This window comes from Urocitellus parryii, chromosome 10 (genome assembly GCF_045843805.1).
Source record: "Urocitellus parryii isolate mUroPar1 chromosome 10, mUroPar1.hap1, whole genome shotgun sequence".
Taxonomy (NCBI): Eukaryota; Metazoa; Chordata; class Mammalia; order Rodentia; family Sciuridae; genus Urocitellus; species Urocitellus parryii.
In genome coordinates, this window is record NC_135540.1 from 139,653 (window position 1) to 159,858 (window position 20,206).

The 20,206-nt window shown below is 43.9% G+C and overlaps 1 protein-coding gene, 1 long non-coding RNA gene and 1 other non-coding gene across 3 annotated transcripts in view; 2 read left to right on the forward strand and 1 right to left on the reverse strand.

Moving 5' to 3' along the window:
* Positions 1 to 7,212: 7,212 nt before the first annotated feature.
* LOC113196252 (uncharacterized) lies at positions 7,213 to 9,448 on the forward strand. The gene is made up of 2 exons (XR_003302533.2): positions 7,213 to 8,732; positions 9,239 to 9,448. It is a non-coding gene; the product is annotated as an uncharacterized LOC113196252 (long non-coding RNA).
* On the forward strand, positions 8,834 to 8,964 carry LOC113196262 (small nucleolar RNA SNORA24). Its single transcript, XR_003302535.1, has one exon. It is a non-coding gene; the product is annotated as a small nucleolar RNA SNORA24 (small nucleolar RNA).
* A 2,148-nt stretch (positions 9,449 to 11,596) lies between the features above and the next one.
* The window catches only part of Prss12 (serine protease 12), a 67,635-nt gene continuing 59,025 nt past the window's right edge, over positions 11,597 to 20,206 (reverse strand). Inside the window, 2 exon segments of the mRNA XM_077803515.1 lie at positions 11,597 to 11,904; positions 13,310 to 13,590. Coding sequence (XP_077659641.1) covers positions 11,597 to 11,904; positions 13,310 to 13,590 — 589 coding nt within the window.

The window sequence follows — 20,206 nt, forward strand, 5'->3', positions numbered from 1 at the left end:
TGATCAATCTGGGGGGAACTTGGACCATGCTGATGAATCCTTTCATGTGTCACATAACTACAACTCTCTCTGGGTGGAACGTGGACCACAGAAGTTTGGATCCTTTCATGTATCAGATGACCAAGACTTTCTCTCTGCTGAACATGGAACAGGGTTGTGTGGATCCTTCCATGTGACAGATGACCAGCATCTCTCTGTGCTGAATGTGGATAAGGAGTATGTGAATCCTTCCCCATGTGGCAGGAGACCAACGTCTGTTGGTGCTGACAGTCAACCCTGGCTGCTTGAATCCTTCCATGTTTCACACATCCAACACTCTCTGTGCTCTCTGTGTGCTTAATGTGGATGAGGGCTGCTGACATCCTTCCATGTGTCATACACCCAGCGCTATTTGCACTGAACATGGGCCAGGCCTATTTGAATCCTTCCATGTGTCAGATGATGAACACTCTGTTTGCTCAAAGTGGCTCTTTGGTCCTGCTGCCTGTCTGATGACTAGGGTTCTCTGTGTACTATACATAGACTAGGGCCTTTTGGACCCTTCCACTTGTCACATTACCAGTACTATCTCTGTGTGGAATGTGGACTAGGGCTGTTTGAATATTTCCATGTGTCAGATAACCAGCTCTCTCTCTTTCTGAAAGTGGTTCAGAGCTCTTTGGTACTTTTGCCTATCAGATGGCCATCGGTCTCTGTGTGCTGAACATGGATAAGTGCTGCTGGTATCCTTTCAGGTGTCACATGACCAGCACTATCTCTGTGCTGAGCATGGGCCAGGGTTGCTTGAATCTTTCCATGTGTCACATGACCAGGGCTCTGTGTGAAACTTTGATAATAAATGTTTGAATCCTTCCATGTGTGAGATGACCAGTACTTGCTTTCTGAGGAACATGTATCAGGGCTGTGTGAATCATTCCATGTGTCAGGTGACCAACCCTCTCTCTGTTCTGAACATGGACTGAGGCTGCTTGGATCCTTCCTCATGTCACATGTCTAGTGAATTTTCCATGATGAACATGGACTGAGGCTGCTTGGATCCTTCCTCGTGTCACATGTCTAGTGAATTCTCCATGATGAACATGGACCAGGGTTGTTGGTATCCTTCCATGTGTCATATGAGCAGGACTCTATCTGTGCAGAACATGTATCAGGAGTGTTTGAATCCTTCCACATATCACATGAACTGCGCTCTCTCAATGCTAAATATAGACTATGGCCTCTTAAATCCTTCCATGGGTCACATAACAGTGCTCTCCATTCTGAATGTGGACCAGGAATGTTTGTATTCTTTAATATGTCAGATGACTGGTATTCTCTCTACTGAACATGGACAATTCTTCCACATGTCAGCTGACCAGCGTTCTCTGTGCTGAATGTGGACCCAGGCTGCTTGGATCCTTTTACATTAAGTCACATGACCAGCTCTCCCTCTCCATGCTGAACGTGGACCAGGACTGTTTGAATCCTTCTGCATGTCACACGACCAGCACTTCTCTGCTGAACACAGACCAGGCTGTGTGAAGCCTTCCTCATTTTAGATGAACAGCCCTCTCTCTGTGCTGAAAGTGGACCAGGGCTGTTTGAATCCTTCCACCTGACACTGAACAGCACTCTCTATGTTCTGAACAGGGATATCCTTCCACATGAAATCTACTAGTGTTGTCTGCAAAATTTTCAGACCCAGTGCAAAAAGAAAATCTGAGCCCTAGCCAGAAGTGGGGAAGTCAACCCCTCTTTCCCATGGCCTGCTGCCCCACACTGGTGAACAGGCAGATATCACGGGATCCTGACCTCCTTGCAGGGTGCTGCTCAAAGCTCTATTCTCTGGCCTTCTCAATCATCTTGGCCATCTTGTGCTGCTAGCCTTGGTGTGGATGGATGGCCTTTGCCTTGGCCCAGATACATGATGTTTGGCTCTCTTCTTGCCATGTCAGGATCCCTTTGGGCACGAAGAGACTAAATGAACCCTTTTGACAAGAAGAGACTAAGTGACACCCGCCCTTACTCCCAAATATTCTAAGCAGAGAACAGCCATGGTCATGGGACAGGGGTGAGGAGAGGAAGGCCAAGAATATGTCCTGGGAAGTGGGGAAGGAATGGAAGGACAGCCCCACTGTGAGACAAGAATTCAAGTACCAACTGTCTTGTTAAACTTCACTTAGGAAATACAAATTCCAAGATAAAATTATTAAGAATTCTGTGGCCTTCCAGAGACCCCTAGGGTTACATCATCATTTTTTATCCCTGCTTGTACTGGGAAAGTAGCTAGGAATGATCTTGTTATAAATACCACTAAGCACAGAGATATCTGAGTATCTCCAAGAGATAGGGACTTGGGACCATGGTGTGGAGAGAAGGCTGTGCTCCACTCTGAATTACTCTTTGATGTATAGAACAGCAGTTTTCAGGCTGAAGACTGAGTTACTCCATTTTGAGTAAATGTGTCAAATTAGGATGACTCCACACCTTGTTTATATGAGTCAACAACCACCATCTGCCCAGCACCACCATAAGGCACAAATTGATAAATAACTTATATGTGCCAACTTGTCAAACTAAATCAGGAGCACCTGGACATGACAAATCATATCAGAAATAGCAAACATGGGGCTTATCAACCCTACCAGATGAGAACCCTTATCTCACTAGAGAACCAAAAATAAAGGAGGATCCCTGGCCCCAGAATGGACACAACAACAGCACCTTGACCCCATCACCTGGCCGGTCATTCCAGGAAAATCACAATTGCAATTAACTGCCAGTTTCCTGTCTCTTTTGGACTTCAGAAAAGCAGTTTCTCCTGCTTGTGATGACCACGCATGGCTCCAAGCTGACAGCTGGAGCACTCTGAAACTGACACTGCTGCCAATCTGTCTGCACCCTCTGCTTTGATAACTCTGAGGAACTGGTTCTATAAAATCCTTATCCAACCACCTGCAGTGATTCTTGGACTCTGCATTTCTGTCTGTGCTCTTGGCTCAGCATCCTGTAACCCTACAGCCCCTTTCCCTTTCTCAGTCTTTCTGTGGACCTAGTTATGTATCACCCTGTGAAGTATGTGTGACTGGAGTATTACCAGTATTAGAATTTAAGTTTGTAATGGAATGAAAGAATTTGTGCTTGCCTGGCTTATGTCTCTCAGGTGACCCACAAGTATTCAGAGAACTGCCACTGCTGAAAGTGGTACAGCCCATGAATTTACTGTCATTCAGCAAATTCTGACATTGTGGAAAGACATGTTTGGTCCAGGTTAATGACAGCTCACTAGCAACAGAAGTGTAGTAAAAATGGGGAGAGAGATGCCTGAGGTTGATGATTCTAATAAAAAAAGAATGTGTATCAAGGTGCAAACACCCATCCAGCTGATGCATAACAAATAGATAGAGGTATCAAAAGAAGACAGGTGGGACTTTCCAGTGGGAGGCATGCAAAGACAGCCATGACCCCCAGGAAGATACAGGATGGGGTCAATTTCAGGAGGGGATGATGTAGGCTGAGTGGGCAGGAGAGACTGAGATGTATTTTGAGCCCAACTGAGTTGATGACCAGAATTTCACCCTACCCCCACCACAGGAAAGATTATTTGCAATTTTCTACTTTTTAATTTTAAAGTTGGGCCCAGAAACTGTGATTTTTTTAGTTAACAGGCAGATTGTAGTGCTTATGTAGGACAACTCTGTACCTTACAATGTGAGATTCGGGAGTTCTACCATTCAACCCCAGGAAAATCTTCCAGAACCATGGCCTAATTCTGTGGTGAATCAAGAGTTAGGGTTGGTTTCACCAATAAGTGCTGATGGAGCCCCTTGACTGTCCCTGTGGCTGAGACCTGAGGCGGAAGGGAAGCAGTACACTGAGTTGCACCTGGGAGAAGGCTGTTCCCCAGACATATTCATGGGTGGTTGAACATTTGTCAGAAGTTCCATATTTATACCATTTTGAGACCTAGTTGGGTTCTAGCCATCTGTATATATATAATTTTATATGCCATGCAAGTGAGAAGCATCCCCCAGAATACAGGAGAGGCTGGGACATCAATGGGCCCATATCCAACAAGCACAAAAGACTACAAAGGAATAAAGTTTACTTAAGAGTTTTAAGCTCTCCTCCACAGTTGGCAGGTAGGGTGGGTAGGTATCCCTGCTTGAGAAGTTACCTGCATAGAGAAAAAACAGATCTATAAAGGAACATTTTAGGTTTGGGGATGATAGATAAGATGTAAAGCCTAACTGTTAAAAAGTCTAAGTAAGATTCTTGAATGGGGGGCCACTGGTATTATGGTCAAATTCTGTACTGGTGTCCACACATTACTCATCTGAGAAAAATCAAGATTAATAGGTCATCAAGAGAGGAGATAACTAGCTTGGGAGCTGCTCATCCATGGGCCTCCTCTTGAAGATGTATTTTAGGTCCTCTATTTGTTCACAACTCCCCTTTTGTGGATCCACACCTCCTCTGGGTACGCTGTCCTCAGTGTGGATTTGACTCAAGAGTAATGAATCTAGCTAGCAACACCAGGCACCTTTATTGCTGCAGGGGTAGAAAGAACAATCAAAGGGCCCTTGCAAAGAATTAACTGACATCCTGGAGATCTAGAACTCAATTCCCAAGTGTGCATAAGGCAGGGGCTATTCCCTTCCATCTTCCTGGTGTCCACAGTCCTGGATGATCTATTAGAATTGATTTAGGGAAGTTGTATATTGTGTTATATTGATGGTTTCAAGTTCAATAAGTCAGAGAATTGGAAAGTTCTGCGACATGGCATTTCAAAGGGACAGAGTTAAAGATAGGCCTTGGGAACATGGAAGAGCCACAGGGAGGATTTCCGCCCAAGACATGAAAGTTTCCTGACATTTACCTGGGAAGAATGAAGATAGTTATTTAATGCCCAGGACTCTGGTCATTTGTTGAGTGAACTGAGATATGAAAGAGGGTCCATTATCACTTTGGAAGACTTGATCTTCAGGACATGCTCCATCTGAGTTGAAGAGTTCCCATCCATTTTGTGTAGGGATCCACAAACCAGTAGGAATTAATGTCCTTTGCAAGAGGGTAAATAGGTACTATCTACTTGCCAGCCCACCCCTGGGTAAGTTCCTCAGCATTGTACAGTGGAATAAGGGAAAGAAGTCTGATATTTAATGGATAATTTGAGCCCAAAGGTGATATGATTGACAAACTTCCTTTATAGTCTTGGAAAGTCCTTTGTCCATGAATTACCTTTTGCAAATTAAGTAACAGCTATCCCATCAAAGTGGCAAGTTTCATGGAACCTTTTATAAGTATCATTGTAGAGACTGAGGGATTTATTAGAGAAGGTGGTCCGGTTTGAAAAATCCATTAGGGTCAAGGTTATAACCCTGCCTGCACAATCATCCATTCCCTCTACTTTAAAAGGAAGGTACAAGTTCCAACAGAGCGAGATGAGGGCCTCAAAGATGAGCTCTTCCCCTTGCCCAGCAGCCAAGTATACCTTTCAATCTGTCTTCTTACCTTTCAGACCCTCCTGCTAATGTCCTTCTGCCTAATCTAACACCCTTATCCAATTTGTTTTACTGTTAATATCTTATCATAGTACACCATACCTGTCAAAACTATGAAATCAACATTGGCACACTACTTTTAAGTAAATTCCACACTTTATTCAGATTTCACTAGTTTATCATTAACATCATTTCTGTTTGAGGATTTCAGCCAAGATACTACATTTAGTTGCTAGGTATCACTCCCTTTGGTGTGACAACATCCTACTTTTTTGAAAGGGGAGGTACTAGGGATTTAACTCAGGGGCACTTGATTACTGAGCCACATCCCCAGTCCTATATTGTATTTTATTTAGAGACAGGGTCTCACCGAGTTGCTTAGCACCTTGCCATTGCTGAGGCTGGCTCTGAACTCACGATCCTCCTGCCTCAGCCTCTGGAGCCACTAGGATTGCAGGTGTGCACCACCATGCCCAGCACCTTCCTATTTTTCTTGTCTTTTTTTGTGTTGAATGATGATTAGATAACTTATAAAATGTCCATCAATAATCCCAATTTCTTCTCACAGTTTAGGCTAGGGTATGAACTTTGAGGAAGAAAAACAAAGAGAAAGGTGAAGTGTTCTCACATCACATCAGAGGACACACCATCACCACAACTTACCATTGATCACCAAGTGGTATGTGTCATTTTCCTTCACTGTAATGTTATGCTTTCTTCCTTTTTTCTCATTATACCCTTTGAGATTTACATAGCACAGACCACACTCAAGGTGGTGTTACAGGGAAGGGGGATTAAATTCCACCTTCTAGGTAAAAAATATTTATTTTTCAAGATGAAAAGTAATTTTTTAAAAATTTCATATATACATGCTAAGCACCACAACAAGTTCATGGTAAACATACAAGAAAATACAAGTGCTACCATATACCAAAAAAGTAAAAAATAAATTCAGGTGGAATAGTAAATATTTTCAAAGAAAAGCAATCTTTGGGCAAAGCACTGAAAGTAGAACAGAATCTGGACAGATGAGAATAGACAGAAAGGCACAGAAGATGGAGAAATCAGCATATTCAAAATATGGGGGTAGAAAAGGGCAGAGTTTTTAAAGTTCAATTTCAGACAACACATAAGCTTTAGTCCAAAGTCTGGACATGTGCCATACATGCACATATATGGACACCTGACCCAAGGGAGGCATTCACTTAAAATCTTCAGTTAAGAACTTTATGGTTTATCACAAATGTATAATGTTATGGCTAATCAGGCTCTCCAAAACCCCTATTTTGAAATCCTAACCTCCTACTACCTCTGAATATGACTGTGTTTAAAGACAAGGTCCTAAAGAGGTAATTAAGGGTCGATGACACCATTAGTGTGGGCCCTCATCAAATATGACCAGTGTTTTTTAAGAAAAGTTGACTCAAGCAGAGAGACACAAAAAGAAAACCATCTGAAGACAGGGGGAGAAGACTACATCTATGTGCCAAGGACAGAGGTCTCAGGAGAAACATGGAAACCTGGTCTTGGGCTCCCAGCATCCTCCTAAGTTTGGGTCCTTTAAACCCCCATTCTGTGGTACTTTATTAGGAAAACCCTAGCAAACTAATGTAAATTGTTATTTGGAATATAAATAAGATGAAATCTGGCAAAACTTGCAAAGTGCATCATTTGTTACAATGCAGTATTTAAGCCTTGTGATTGAAGACTTCTTTCAGCTCATTAGCAAGATGAGGTGAGTGAAGACGAAGTCAGAGAAAGTAAGGGTGAAATGCAGTGAACCTTATAGGCACTGCATTCAAGGTAAAATTTAGCTAAGTTTGTCTATTCTGACCCTTACCTTAAAAGCAGTTTTTGCTGACTGAATTCTTTCCCCACATGGTAAGGCAGGGACCGCATGAAGTTTCTGCAGATCGCTAGGGCACTCTCCTAGTTATTGAACCCTTTTCCCTACCAGCAAGTGCTGCAAAGTGCTGCCTCAAATGATTCTCTTTTGTGCTTTCTGTCAGAGAAAAATAAGATGGAAAATACTACAATTTGGTAAGCTCAGATGCAGTACAACAGCGGTCCTAGGCTGATGACCCTTTCTCTGCCCCCCACCTATGCTGAGATCCCCAACCTTCACAGAGCAAAGGGCACAGGGGGCAGCTTCCTGCCTGCGCTGCCAACCTCGGTGGGCAGTGTCACACAAGGGACAGACAGCAGATGGATGGACTCTGGGCACTTCATACCTCTTTCTCCTTCTGATACGTGACAGACAGGTGAGAACAAGAATTTAAGGGAATAAATCTACAAAATGGGCCCACTGTGCTTCTTTTCCAAGCAGCAGGTGACCTGCAGCCCTGGGTGGCCTAACGGGACAGGCTACGTCGACTTCCAATTACGCGGCAAGAGCCTCCCATCAGGGCCGCAGCAGGGGCCAGGACGCCCAGGCGGCCGGGACGGTGGGGCCTCGGCCCGGCGTGGCCCAGCGGTCAGTCAGAGGAGCGGCGGGCCTGGCGGGGCTCTCTGGCAACTGCCCGGGGAAGCTGGACTGCAGGAGGGGCGCGCTGTCCGCTCCTCTCGGGGCAGTCCACTCCCTCAAGCGTGGCCCTTCCGCAGCCCTCCAGGGAGCTCACGCCCGTCGCCCTGAGCAACGTGTCCGGGACCTTTCTGACTTGGTCACACGATCAGGTTGGGGGCGGGCAGGTCTTCACGGCGCCTCGGTTTCCGGAGGCCTCAGCTCCGTTAACTCCCACCCTGACCCTGGGCGCCCACCGGGGACAGTCGGGTGGACGCTGGCGCTCCAGCGGAGGGAAGAGTGGTGGCAAACGCACAAGAGGACCTCGAAAAGCAAGGTCGCCTCACAGAAGACATCCTGGGGGCAAAGGTGACTCCGAAACCAACCACCTGAGGTCAACCTACGCCACACTTTATTCTGTGACCCCGCGCTCCTCAGGGCGGGATTTCACGGTATCGCGAGAATGTCTTGGTCTCGCGCATGCGCAGAAGCCTGGCCCCGGCGATGGCCCTGCTCTGACCGCAAGCCGCGACAGGATTTCACAGTCTCGCGACAACTGTTGGCTCTCGGGCACGCACGGGAACCTGGATCCGGCGATCCTCCCGCCCCCGTGGCACTTCCGGTGCGTCACGGCTCCATAAGAGCGCGTGCGCGGCGAGTTTCGCCCTTTTGCGTCAGGCGTCGTCTCGGGTGCTGTATCTGCATCGTCCTGGTCGCCCAGCTCGTAACTGGCCACAGCTCGTGCCGAGGTGGGAGTGCTGGGGGACCGCGTCTGCGGAGGCGTGTGGGGGAGTCGCGAGGCGGCGGCGGCGGGCCTGGGGTGGGTGCTGCCGGCGCGCCTGCGCCGAACCTCCATGTGTCTTTGGGACCTGTCGGCCGTGGCAGTCTCCCTTCCTAGCCATGGAAGAGCATGTTCTTGTTTATTGGCAAAGCTGTCACCATTTAATTGGTATCAGATTCTGACTTGCACAAGTGACATTCTTCACTAAAACCGGGAGGATGACGGGTTGTTAGGCAGGCTTCCCTGAACCGTTGTTCAAATCCTACAGGAAACAGCGCCCCGCTGATGAGCGGCAGAAACCGTGACCAGGTTCTTTTACGTTTATAGAGTTTCCGAGTTAGTCTGAAATCCTTTATCGCGGCTGCTGAAAAGCTAAAGTCTGCTCGTTGTGCTGGCTTTTTACAACGTTAAGAGTAACTAGGAATACCTGAATTGCTACCTCATTGCTACAATGCTGGTTTTCTTTTCTTGCAGACGTCAAGAAATCCAGAGTGACGGTGGGTAAAGGCCTAAGCAGCATCTTGCAGTGGATCACCGAACCTAAATTTTAGTTGGGGAATGGGTATTTTGATTAACATTCTGGAAACTATCAGGGCACTACTTATAATATGAGTCTGAATTATTTTGAATTTTGTATTTCAGATGCATCCTTGGTATGATTGAATAAAATGGCTCACATGACTACTCGCTGTTACTTGTCTGAATTGAATTAACAGTGAAGAGATAGAATACTTTATTTACTGTGCAGAGACTGGGTATAGCATTTGAGGGAAATTTGTACATAAACATTATCAGATTACCCCCAAGAGAGAGGTCAGTGTCTTGTATCACACAAAAGATTTAGGCAACTGTACATGTTTTGTGCTTTATTTACTGAATACCCAAACTTTTTAAAAAAATCCCCCTTAGGGGCTGGAGTTGTGGCTAGTCTCTCCTAAGAAAAAATCAGCATGGGTTCTACTTCAGAATTGGGCAAACTGCAGGCCATGTGTTCACTGCTCTAAATTTATGGTTTCCTTGTCTGTTTAAAACTTGTTGCACCATCATTGTAGGTTACAAAGGGAATGTGGTTAAAAAGGTTCGCTACAGGATTGGGTTACTTTCTCAGCTGTAATGCACATTGTCCTAAGCCTTTGTGCAAGGTGTGCCAGGTATAGTTAATCACATAAGAAATATCCCTGAAGAAAGGTCCTGGAGAGGGGAATCTTAAGCAGTGGGATTCTTGGCATATCAGAATGTGCCAGTCAGGCTGACAGGCCTGTTTAGAAAAACCTTCAGGGTAGAATGTGGACCACTTCCAGAGAGGCAGAGATGACACCGGATTGTGTAGGGTGCTGGAGACTGGACTGGAAGTGGAGCCAGGGCACTTGCATTGCCCTAATGTAATGTTTGCAGATGGGCATGTGGCTCAGGAGTTGGAATTGCTCCTGGGTGTTTTGTGCATTTTAATTGTTCACAAGTACAAGTTTTGTGTTTAAAAACAACCACCTTTTAGAAAGTTGTTAAGGCTGTTCTGGCAGGTGTTACAATCTGAAAAGTGATGAAGTACCTGTAGGTTTGCATCAGTTTTTGCAAAAGGGGGCATATGATTTGATTGCAGAAGGGAAATAGTTATTTCACCATGGCAGCCATTTAAGAGGATTATTCTAAACTAGGAGTGTAGGCAAAGATTTGGTGTTAATAAGGATGTCCTGTAAGGACATTACATCTGTCTCACCTTCCAGGAAAGCTAGCAGGAAACTTGCCTTTAGTTGAGATAAAAGCAGCACTGGATTTCATTTTATTTTTGCACTTTGAATTATTAAAGTGCACAAACTAGTTCATCTTGGCAGCAGCCTGTTTTCCTCATTTGAAAATGAGGACCTCTGTAAAATCTTATTGGTCTTTAAGCTATTGTATAGCCATTAATTGTAGTGTGATTGAAGTAGGTTTTTAATAGCACAATAGGTAGGAAAAGCATTTTTATTGGTGTATTTTTAATAGGTTGCATTGTACCAGAATTTTGAAACCCACAGGTGAAGCCAATTATTGGGAAAGTTCCAGTAGGTGGCACTCGACCAACACAATCCAGAAAACTTTGAGCCTAAAACTGAAAAACAATTTACTAAGTTACAGATCTGATGTGGTTGTTAAAGGTTGTTTGAGCGAGTTAACATATCCAGTAAATCAGTTGTATATTCAACTAGCATTTTTCATGTTGTCCAAAATTCATAATTTGCTAGTAGCTTACATATAGAACATTTTTCCTCTTGTGTTTGTTGCTTGGTTCTTAACAAAGTGTCTTTGTAGCAGATCACTTCATTGGACATTCTAGTAAAGGGTACCTTTAAGATCAAATGTGGGTACTTTGATTCCATACATTATGCTGATTCATAAGGACTTAGTCCAGGCAAATGTAAAACATCTTTATTGAAAATAATCTAGAGAATGTTAAGGTGTGGTGAGACATGTCTGTAATCCCAGAGGCTGAGGCAGGAGGATGCCAAGTTTAAGGCCAGCCTCAGCAATTTAGCAAGACCTGTCTCAAAAAAATAAAGGGCTAGGGATGTGGCTCAGTTTTTAAGCATCCCTGGGTTAAGTACCTGCTACCAAAAAAAAAAAGCTAAGAGAAAGTTTACTTTGGTAAAATTTGGGTAGGTAACAATGCTAAAGATAATACTGAGGTATCTGAATCAAAACTTCACAAAGTCTCAAAATCAGCAAAGGTACACAGTTTCTATAAACAAATATCAAGGAACATGAAACCCTCACAGTTGTCATCTGGTTTACAGGTTGAGGTTAAAAGTTTTTCATAAGTTCCTTTTAATACTATTTGTTCTGAGGTTTCCAGAATCACAGTTTAGTGATGCTTTTTATCCAAGGTACAAAGGCTGAGACTTTGGTGTAAACACCAGGGGAGCCCTTGACTCCACAGCCATACCCCCAGGAAGTCACCCCATACACAACCCAGCTTTCTCCAGGCCTCTTGCACATGAGTGGTCCCCCGCTGTCTCCCTGGCAGCTGTCCACACGTCTGTGTTCCTGGAGGTTTCCAGCACAGAGCATTCTCCCTGTAAACCGACCCTTATACCGTTCTTCACAAAACCTCTTGGGAAGTACAGGGATGGCTGCTTGTTGTAGTGTCCTTGAATAGGCTCGTCCTACTCAGACCAAATATCCATATTAATCAAGGAGATCCAGCTACCAATCAAGTTTAATGAACATTTCATAGTCTCCAAAACAACCCCCTGTTGTGACATTGGTATAGTTCAAAGTGAGTGATAACTATAAGTGGCATGTAATGTCATTAGAGGCCTTTCTGATTGTCAGCACTTAACCTTCACACGGACTGAATTTTTGAGGAATAATGAGTAACATTTCTGAGTTTGGTAGCACAGAAAGGTAACCTGGAGAAAGCACATTCATGTGGGCTTTAGTTGTTGAATTCCGTATAATAAAAAGCTAAATTCATGCTGGTTTTGCTTTAGCACATTTAAGAATCACCTACTTCACTGAATTTGAGGATTAAATATAAATGCAATAATATAAAATATAAGGTGCTAAATGGGAATATGGCATTGTATAAGGATTCAGCTAAAAAACCACACATTGTTCTCCATACATAGTTTACACCTGGTGCAGTGCACTCTGCTTGTTGATAAACCATTCATTACTTTGCTCAGTAGCTTAAATGTATGGTAGATAAAGTCCTCTTTGTTATCCTAGTTTGAATATAGATTTCATCATATTCTCTTATCCAGTTAACTAAATTGGAATAACTAGGACACACACACACACAAAAAAAAAAAAAACCCACCATATAAAATTTACTTCCTTGGTCATTTCTACTTCAGATGTGATATCAAAGGACCGATTCCCTTATGAAGTAATGGACTTGGTCCTCAGTGATGAGATGTGCTTAGAGATCAGCACAGTACATTGAGAAGGCCTGTATCTTGACCCTAGTGAGACTGATGGCTGTTTCAAGGCCTATCCTGAGCAAGCACTAGCTGACAGTGCCTAAACTCTAGGCAAGACAAGGCCAAGGGCTGTATTCATAGAAGGATCCAGCTGAACACGATTCTTGCTTTGGGGTTGCAAGTGAGGAGAATGGGAAAGAAGGATGAGGGAGAAAGTGTATTTCCTTAATCTCAACCTCCACTTGGCACCTCTGCTTTTGTCTCATCTATACTTAGCTTGATAAAGAAACTATTTAACACCAGATCCTTTCGCTAGGCCAAATACATCATTGTCATGGGGAGCTTTTTAAAATAGACTACGTGGCCTAAATCGTGGGGTATGGTATTGAAATCTCTTCCCTTGTCCTCTCACCAGTCAGATAAGGATATTCTTCACTCCTAAGGCCCACTAGCAACTGAGTTCTCTCAGTTTGAATTCTCATTGGAACTAACAGTACTCTTAAAAATGAATCTAGATTACATGCAAACATTTCACGCCTAAGAATTCCCAAGCAGCTAAGCCTGAACCCATTTACAATCTTCCTGCCGACTGGATAATAGCAGACAAGCCAGCCTTCTTGTCTGTTTCTCCGTGAGCTTATATTACCTGTGTCTCCCCAGCCTGTTATGTAGCAGTTGTAGGCTGTCTTCTGTGGCCGCTCTCTCTGCAGTGGCAAACAGGCTGGCAGAACATGGCTGCTGAGTCTGGCACACTGCTCCTCTGGTCCTTGCAGTCTGACCAGGGCGATGTCATGGTCACTGCTGTCTGGTCGGTACTGCTGATGCACCACAACTTGCTGCACTCCAATTTCTTCTTCAAACTCCTCCAGCACCAGAGTATGATAATCCCCAACCCGAACAGCATAGTTCCTGGAGCTGTTGCCATACCTGAGAGACAGAGCTAATGAGCAGCTTGTTTTCAGCATGAAAACTCTCAGCAAGGAAAGCCAGCGGAATTGTGTAAAATTCAGTTCCAAATCATCAGCCCCTTTTGTGAATTCAACCTTTCCTTTCATTCCTTTAACCCACTGCTGCTGACCCTCTCTGTCACCACCTCCCATCTTCATTTCACCTGAAATCTAGGTTACCACCAAGTAACTCATTTTCTGAGAAGAAGCAAATGTGGAGAATGAGTGGGAAATGCGGACTAAACATCAACAAAACAGAAATGAAGAGTACAGGGCAGAATTATTGTCCTGCATTTGCCGCCTTTAGTTTATCCTGATCTTTAGTTTATCCTGAAACTCCATAGGGCAGAAACACACATGACCTAACTTGACATCCCTCAGAGCTCTTGGTGCCACCCACCTACTCCTAGTGAGGACTAAGAGAATAAGTTCACTGCCTTTCCTGTGAACCAAGCGGAAACCCAAACCGTGTTTTCAGGTCAAGGTGCATTCATTATGTTCTCAGCTTCTTTACTGAGACATCACCTCAGTGAAGCCTCCTGACACACTCATGTTCAAATTGCAACCCACGTTTGTCCGCACGTTCCCTGAACTGCAGTATACCTGATTGGCTCCTCGTTTCCTTTCTGACAGACTATGTAGTTCACTGTTTATTATATTTATTGTTCTCTGTCTTATTCCAGTTTTTAGAGGGAATGCTTTCAATTTTTCTCCACTTAAAGTGATGTTGGCCTGGGGCTTAGCATAGACAACTTTTACAATATTGAAATATGTTCCTGTTATCCCTAGTTTTTCTAGTCTTGAACATGAATGGGTGTTGTATTTTGTTGAATGTATTTTCTACATCTATTGAGATGATCATATGATTCTTATCTTTAATTGTATTGATGTGATGAATTACATTTATCGATTTCTGAATGTTGAACCATAGGGAATCCCTATCCGTATCCCTTTAATTTCTTTCATCTACAAGTTTATTTTACCACAGGCACATTAGACAGAGCACTAATCTCTAGGATATATAAAGAACTCAGAAAACTTAACACCAAAAAAATAAAAAATAAAAACCAAATAACCCAATCAATAAGTGGGCCAAGGAAATGAACAGACACCTCTAGGAAGATGATATATAATCAATCAACAAACATATGAGAAAATATTCAACATCTCTAGCAATTAGAGAAATACAAATCAAAACTAACTCTAAGATTTCTTCTCACTCCAGTCACAGTGGCAGCTATTAAGAATACAAACAACAATAAAGTGTCGGAGAGGATGTGGGGGAAAAGGTACACTCATACACTGCTGGTGGGACTGCAAATTGGTGCAGCCAATATGCAAAGCAGTACATTCCTTAGAAAACTTGTAATGGAACCACCATTTGACCCAGCTATCCCACTCCTCTGTCATATCCAAAGGACTTAAAAACAGCATACTACAGGGACACAGCCATATCAATATATATAGCAGCACAATTCACAATAGCTAAGCTGTGGAAGCAACCTAGATGCCCTTCAGTAGATGAATGGATAAATAAACTGTGGTATATATACACAATGGAATATTATTCAGCAATAAAAGAGAATAAAACCATGACTTTTGCAGGTAAATGGATGGAGTTGGAGAATATCATGCTAAGTGAAGTTAGCCAATCCCAAAACACCAAAGCCAAATGTTTTCTCTGATATGTGGATGCTGAACCATAATGGGTGTAGTGAGGGAGCACGGGAGGAATGAAGGAACTTCATATAGGGCAAAGGGGGAGGAAGGGGAAGACATGGGGGTAGGAAGGATGGTGGAATGAGATGAACACCATTACCCCAAGTACATGAATGGTGTGACTCTACTTTATACGACCAGAGATGTGAAAAAATTGTGCTCTATATGTGTACTATGAATTGAAATGCATTCTGCCATCATGTATAATAAGTCAGAATAAACAATTTTTAAAAATATTTATTATTCTCTATCTTTCCTTAAGTAACAGTTATTGCAGGTCAGAAACCTTTATCTGTGGCATTCACTGAAAAATCTTAAACATCTGGAACATCAATGCCTCCTTAATGAGGAATGCAACTTGTTAGGTGATTCTGTGAATGGACGGATGTTCACCTTTGGTGTGGGCATTCTTTATTCCATGAGAAGCTATGTCAAGAGCCATCCGTGGGCTGTGTGTGGACTACGTCGGCATGGCAGCCCCTGTGAATAGAAACAGCTGGTGTTCAGGAACTTCCCATGAGTCCTACAGAGTGAGATTGCCCAAATACATGTAAATTTCTATTCCGCTCTGCCTGGTCCCACACAGCACCCAAGAAAGGATGACCTGCTACAACCACCTGGCCACACAGCCTCTCAGAGATGGGTGTGATCTGCCAAGATGCCAATCAACCTGCTGAGAGCAAGACATCAGAAGCAAGACTCCACTCCTGAAACCTTATCCCTGCCTTTGATGTACCCCCTTAAATAAACCACAGGAGCCATTTTCTAGTTGTCTACCTCCAGCTCCTGTGTGGATTGGACCTATCAGGGGTTCCATCCTTTAAAACTATTTTTTCTGACTCTATGTCTTTGTTCTTTATGAATTATCCTAGACTTTAATTTCTTAGGTGGTTTACATCCTACTGAGCAGGAAGAAGAGCCCTCTAACGAGGTGCTAGCTGCCTCCCCATAAAGCTCTTTTGATTCAAATAGAAACACAAAATTCACTAAATTGAAAACTCTCAGCCTGTTTTTTAATCAACACACCTTGATTCTGACACATCAACCTAAAGCAGGATTTCTTGATGCCAACACTTCACATTTTAGGCCAGATAATTCTTTGTGGTAAAGGCAACTGCATCAAGGGGTGTTTACAAGCTTCCCTGGTCCTATTCCCTAGATCCATCAGTGCATATACCCACTATTCCCTGCTGTGAAAACCAAAAAAAGCCTCCAAATACTGTCAGATGTCACCTGAGGTGAAAGAAGCCCCATTGAGCAAGATGCTGCTCAGATGCTGCTTGGTGCCCTGGGCACTGGCTTTGCTCACTGAGAGTCCCAGCACCTTGCATGCTTCTTGCCTCAGCCACCCGTGCAGCACACCTCATGCCTGCATTCTCAGCCCTCTCACGATATGCAATGAGTGTGTTCACCTCGTCCTGCCTGGCAGCTCACATCTAGCCCTCCCCCCACCTGCTCCTTAAACCTTCCTGCCAGCCCCACACCCGTTCTGCCCGCTGCTCCCCTTTCTACCAGCTTCCTAAACCTTTCTGTCCAGCCCCGTATCTACCCGCTGCCCCTCCCTCTATAGCTCCACAGCCAACAGCACACTGAGCATCGGGTCTCCAGCACACTCAGGCTCCCCCTCAGTGCTGCCCGTGTGACTCCCTCCCCGTCTGCCTGGACCCTGCTGTCCACTCCCACAGTCACTCCTCTGCATGACGACAGTCCTTTCCTTGTGCCGGCCACTGCAACCCTGGCTTCATCGACTCTCCACACACTTGATGCTGCATCAAATGCTTACAGAGAAAAGTATACACTTAACAACCCTCACCTCGGTTTTTGACAGACGCTTGTGAGGCTTCCACTATTCACAAGACCTCTTCTTGAATGTGCACTGATTAGGGTGTGTTCAGAAGCTTGTGAGTTTTCTGGTGACTGCCTATTTAAAATACAACCTCCCGTTTCTCCAGGTTGTGAGATGCTCAAACATCCTAGTAGCCCACCTAGGCTCTGGCCTCCTGATGGATGATCCTAAACTGAACCAGTTCAAAGAACTAAGCGATGCAACACAGAGGATGGGCTCGTGAGCCACCTACTACCGATGGATAACCTCTTTGCTTTCTACCTTTCATTTTCACTATTACAACAGCCTCATCACTGTTCTTCCTTTGGAATAAACTCAGACCTGGACTCTCACATGCAGTCCTTCCTGCTCTTACTGAGTGGGCCTTCTGCTTGGTAAAACAGACAGATTGAGTCATGGCACAAAAAGGCATACAGGTGCATTGCAAAGATGTTTCGTATCATTTCAAGCTCACTGTCACACCCTTAGGTGTCTGTCCAACCTGAGACCTGTCTCTCACATCTCCAAATGACTCTTCTCCACAAACACCTCTTAATCAAATTTCAAGGTTCAGAAAACCGTGATCTCCCATGGCCTAGTGAATGAAACAGAAATCTACAGCCTTAACATCCTAAGTCTTTTCCCTTGTCTCCTCTAAGTCACTAGATACATCCCAGGTCTGACAACCTAGCTAACAGTACCATACCATACCATACCAGACAGGATAACCCAGTTCACAGTACCACATACTTCCCAGTTCTGATACCCTAACTCACAATACCAGTGCCAAACTCTGCTCTTCTTCCAATGCAGCTCATGTCTCTCACCACTACACTCTAACATTGGATATTGTCCATCACCAGCCTCTACTGCTACACAAATCCAGCCTCTTTGTTAAAACAGATCCCATAACAAAATCATTTTCCTCCCACAGATATAGCTTATTCCATCTTTGAACTGTCCTAGTGTTAAACACAAAATAACTACAAATCTCCCCTCTGTACCTGCCTGTCCTTCAAGATTCACCATGCCGCACCCCTCACTGAGCACAGTTCTCCCTTACGAGACATGCTGTCCTCACAGCAGCTAGAGCAGGGTAAGACCAGGCAGCTCTGCTCTGAGAGTGCTGCCCAGGCTGAGTTAATTGTGCAGCAAACTCACTGCACTGCTGACTTGTATCAGGGCTGCAGGACATCAAAGCTCCGAGGTCTTCCACATGTGCTGTATTTAAGCCAAGCTTCCTGAACTGAAGGAGGCGCTGTGCTCATCCTTATTCCATGTTGCTTATTAGAATGGGCCTAGCAAATCTGCAGCACCGTGAGTCTGTCTTCAGACATTCACATCACTCATCTCTCCCAGCCTTCTGGCACACAGACTATAATTAATTTACCCAGGGAGCCTTTCTCAGTCTAGCATCAGGGGTACTGAACAGGCAGCATCCGTCAGCTCCATAACATTCTTCCCAAGGTCCAGATCATATTCTAGTCTCTCCACGGAGCAAGCTGTTCTTAGCTTTGGAGCCCAAAGGAACCGGAGATGACTGATCAAGTGCCAGCCCCAGAGCTCCTGTGGCTGTGCAGTAGGCACCCAGGAACCTCGACGCCTAATGTGTAGTACTGCACAGTGACAAAAGCACTCCTGTGGGCCCTATGCACTTGCTGGTCATAAGCAACATAGATGTCTCCCTCCTCTGGACTCTACAGCCACATCATACACTCCACGATAGCAGAACTTTACCTGTCTCAGTCTCCACTGCACCACGAGTGCACAGCGTTTACTGGGCCTCAGGGGCTCAATAATTGTTTAAGTTAATGAACAAATATAATCTTTATTACCTGTGCTACTCAGGTCACACAGGAATGCGTTAAGCCCACTGGTATGCAGCAGCATTCTCACACTCAATTATATCCCAGACAAATATGATATAAAATGTAGATTTATATTTTTGGCAACCACCTTGAACAGATTACTTCAAAAATATTTATTGAAACAGATAAGTGGAAGTGACTAGAGATCCTAGAAACAAGAATATATGAGAATTTGATATATGACATAGTTCACATAAACCAGTGGGTAAATAATGGAACACTCAAAAAAAAGAAAAGTGTTGGGAAGACTATCCACAAAGAAGAGTGTGAAAGTCGGCCCCTTCCTCACACCACATGCCATACACAAAAATAAACTTAACAGATTGAAAGTCTAAATATTAAAAGCAAAACTATAAATTCTCTATTTTGTTTAGTTATGATGGACAAATACCCTATTTTGTTTATTTATTTTTATGTGGTGCTGAGAATTGAACCCAGGGCCCCCACACGTGCTGCGCCAGCACTCTACTGCTGAGCCACAACGACAGCCCAAAACTATAAATTTTTTAGAAAAAAGTAAAAATATCTTTATTAATGTGAGTCTAGGGAAAGATTTTTAAAATGAGATATGTAAAGCTTTTACAAACTTTAAAGGAAAATGAGACTTTTTAAAAATTGACATATTTTCATAAGAAAAGAACCATAAACAAGTAAAAGGGATAGTCCAGACTGGGAAAAGTTCTGGACATATCAGAAATGACTTTGCAGAATAATGTTTGAGTCAACTACAAAAAAAGATAATGCGATAGAAAATTGGCAAAGGACATGAACAGTAGAGTTCATGAAAGAGGGAAACAATAATCAGGGAAATGCAATTTAAAAGAAACTCCAAATCTCTAAAATTAGCAAAAATTAAAATTTCTGGTAGTATCAGGTTCAAGCGGAAAGAGCAGGCAGAACCATCCACGGTGCTGTGTCGTGAATGAATCGAATCCAGTTTCTCTCGAGGATACCTGGCAGGGCCTCACAGAACTGAAGGGAGCCTGGCACCTCAGGACCCAGCACGAGGCTCCCACACGCGCCCTGGTGAGACACGGCATACTGCGTATTCTACTGAATGGTGCTTTAGCAGTCAATCAATGGAAATCACCTCACTATCCATCCATACGGGATTCAATAAACTGGATAAGTTTTACAGCAGAAGTGAAAGTTCATATGGCAGCTGAAGTGAATGAACAAAATCT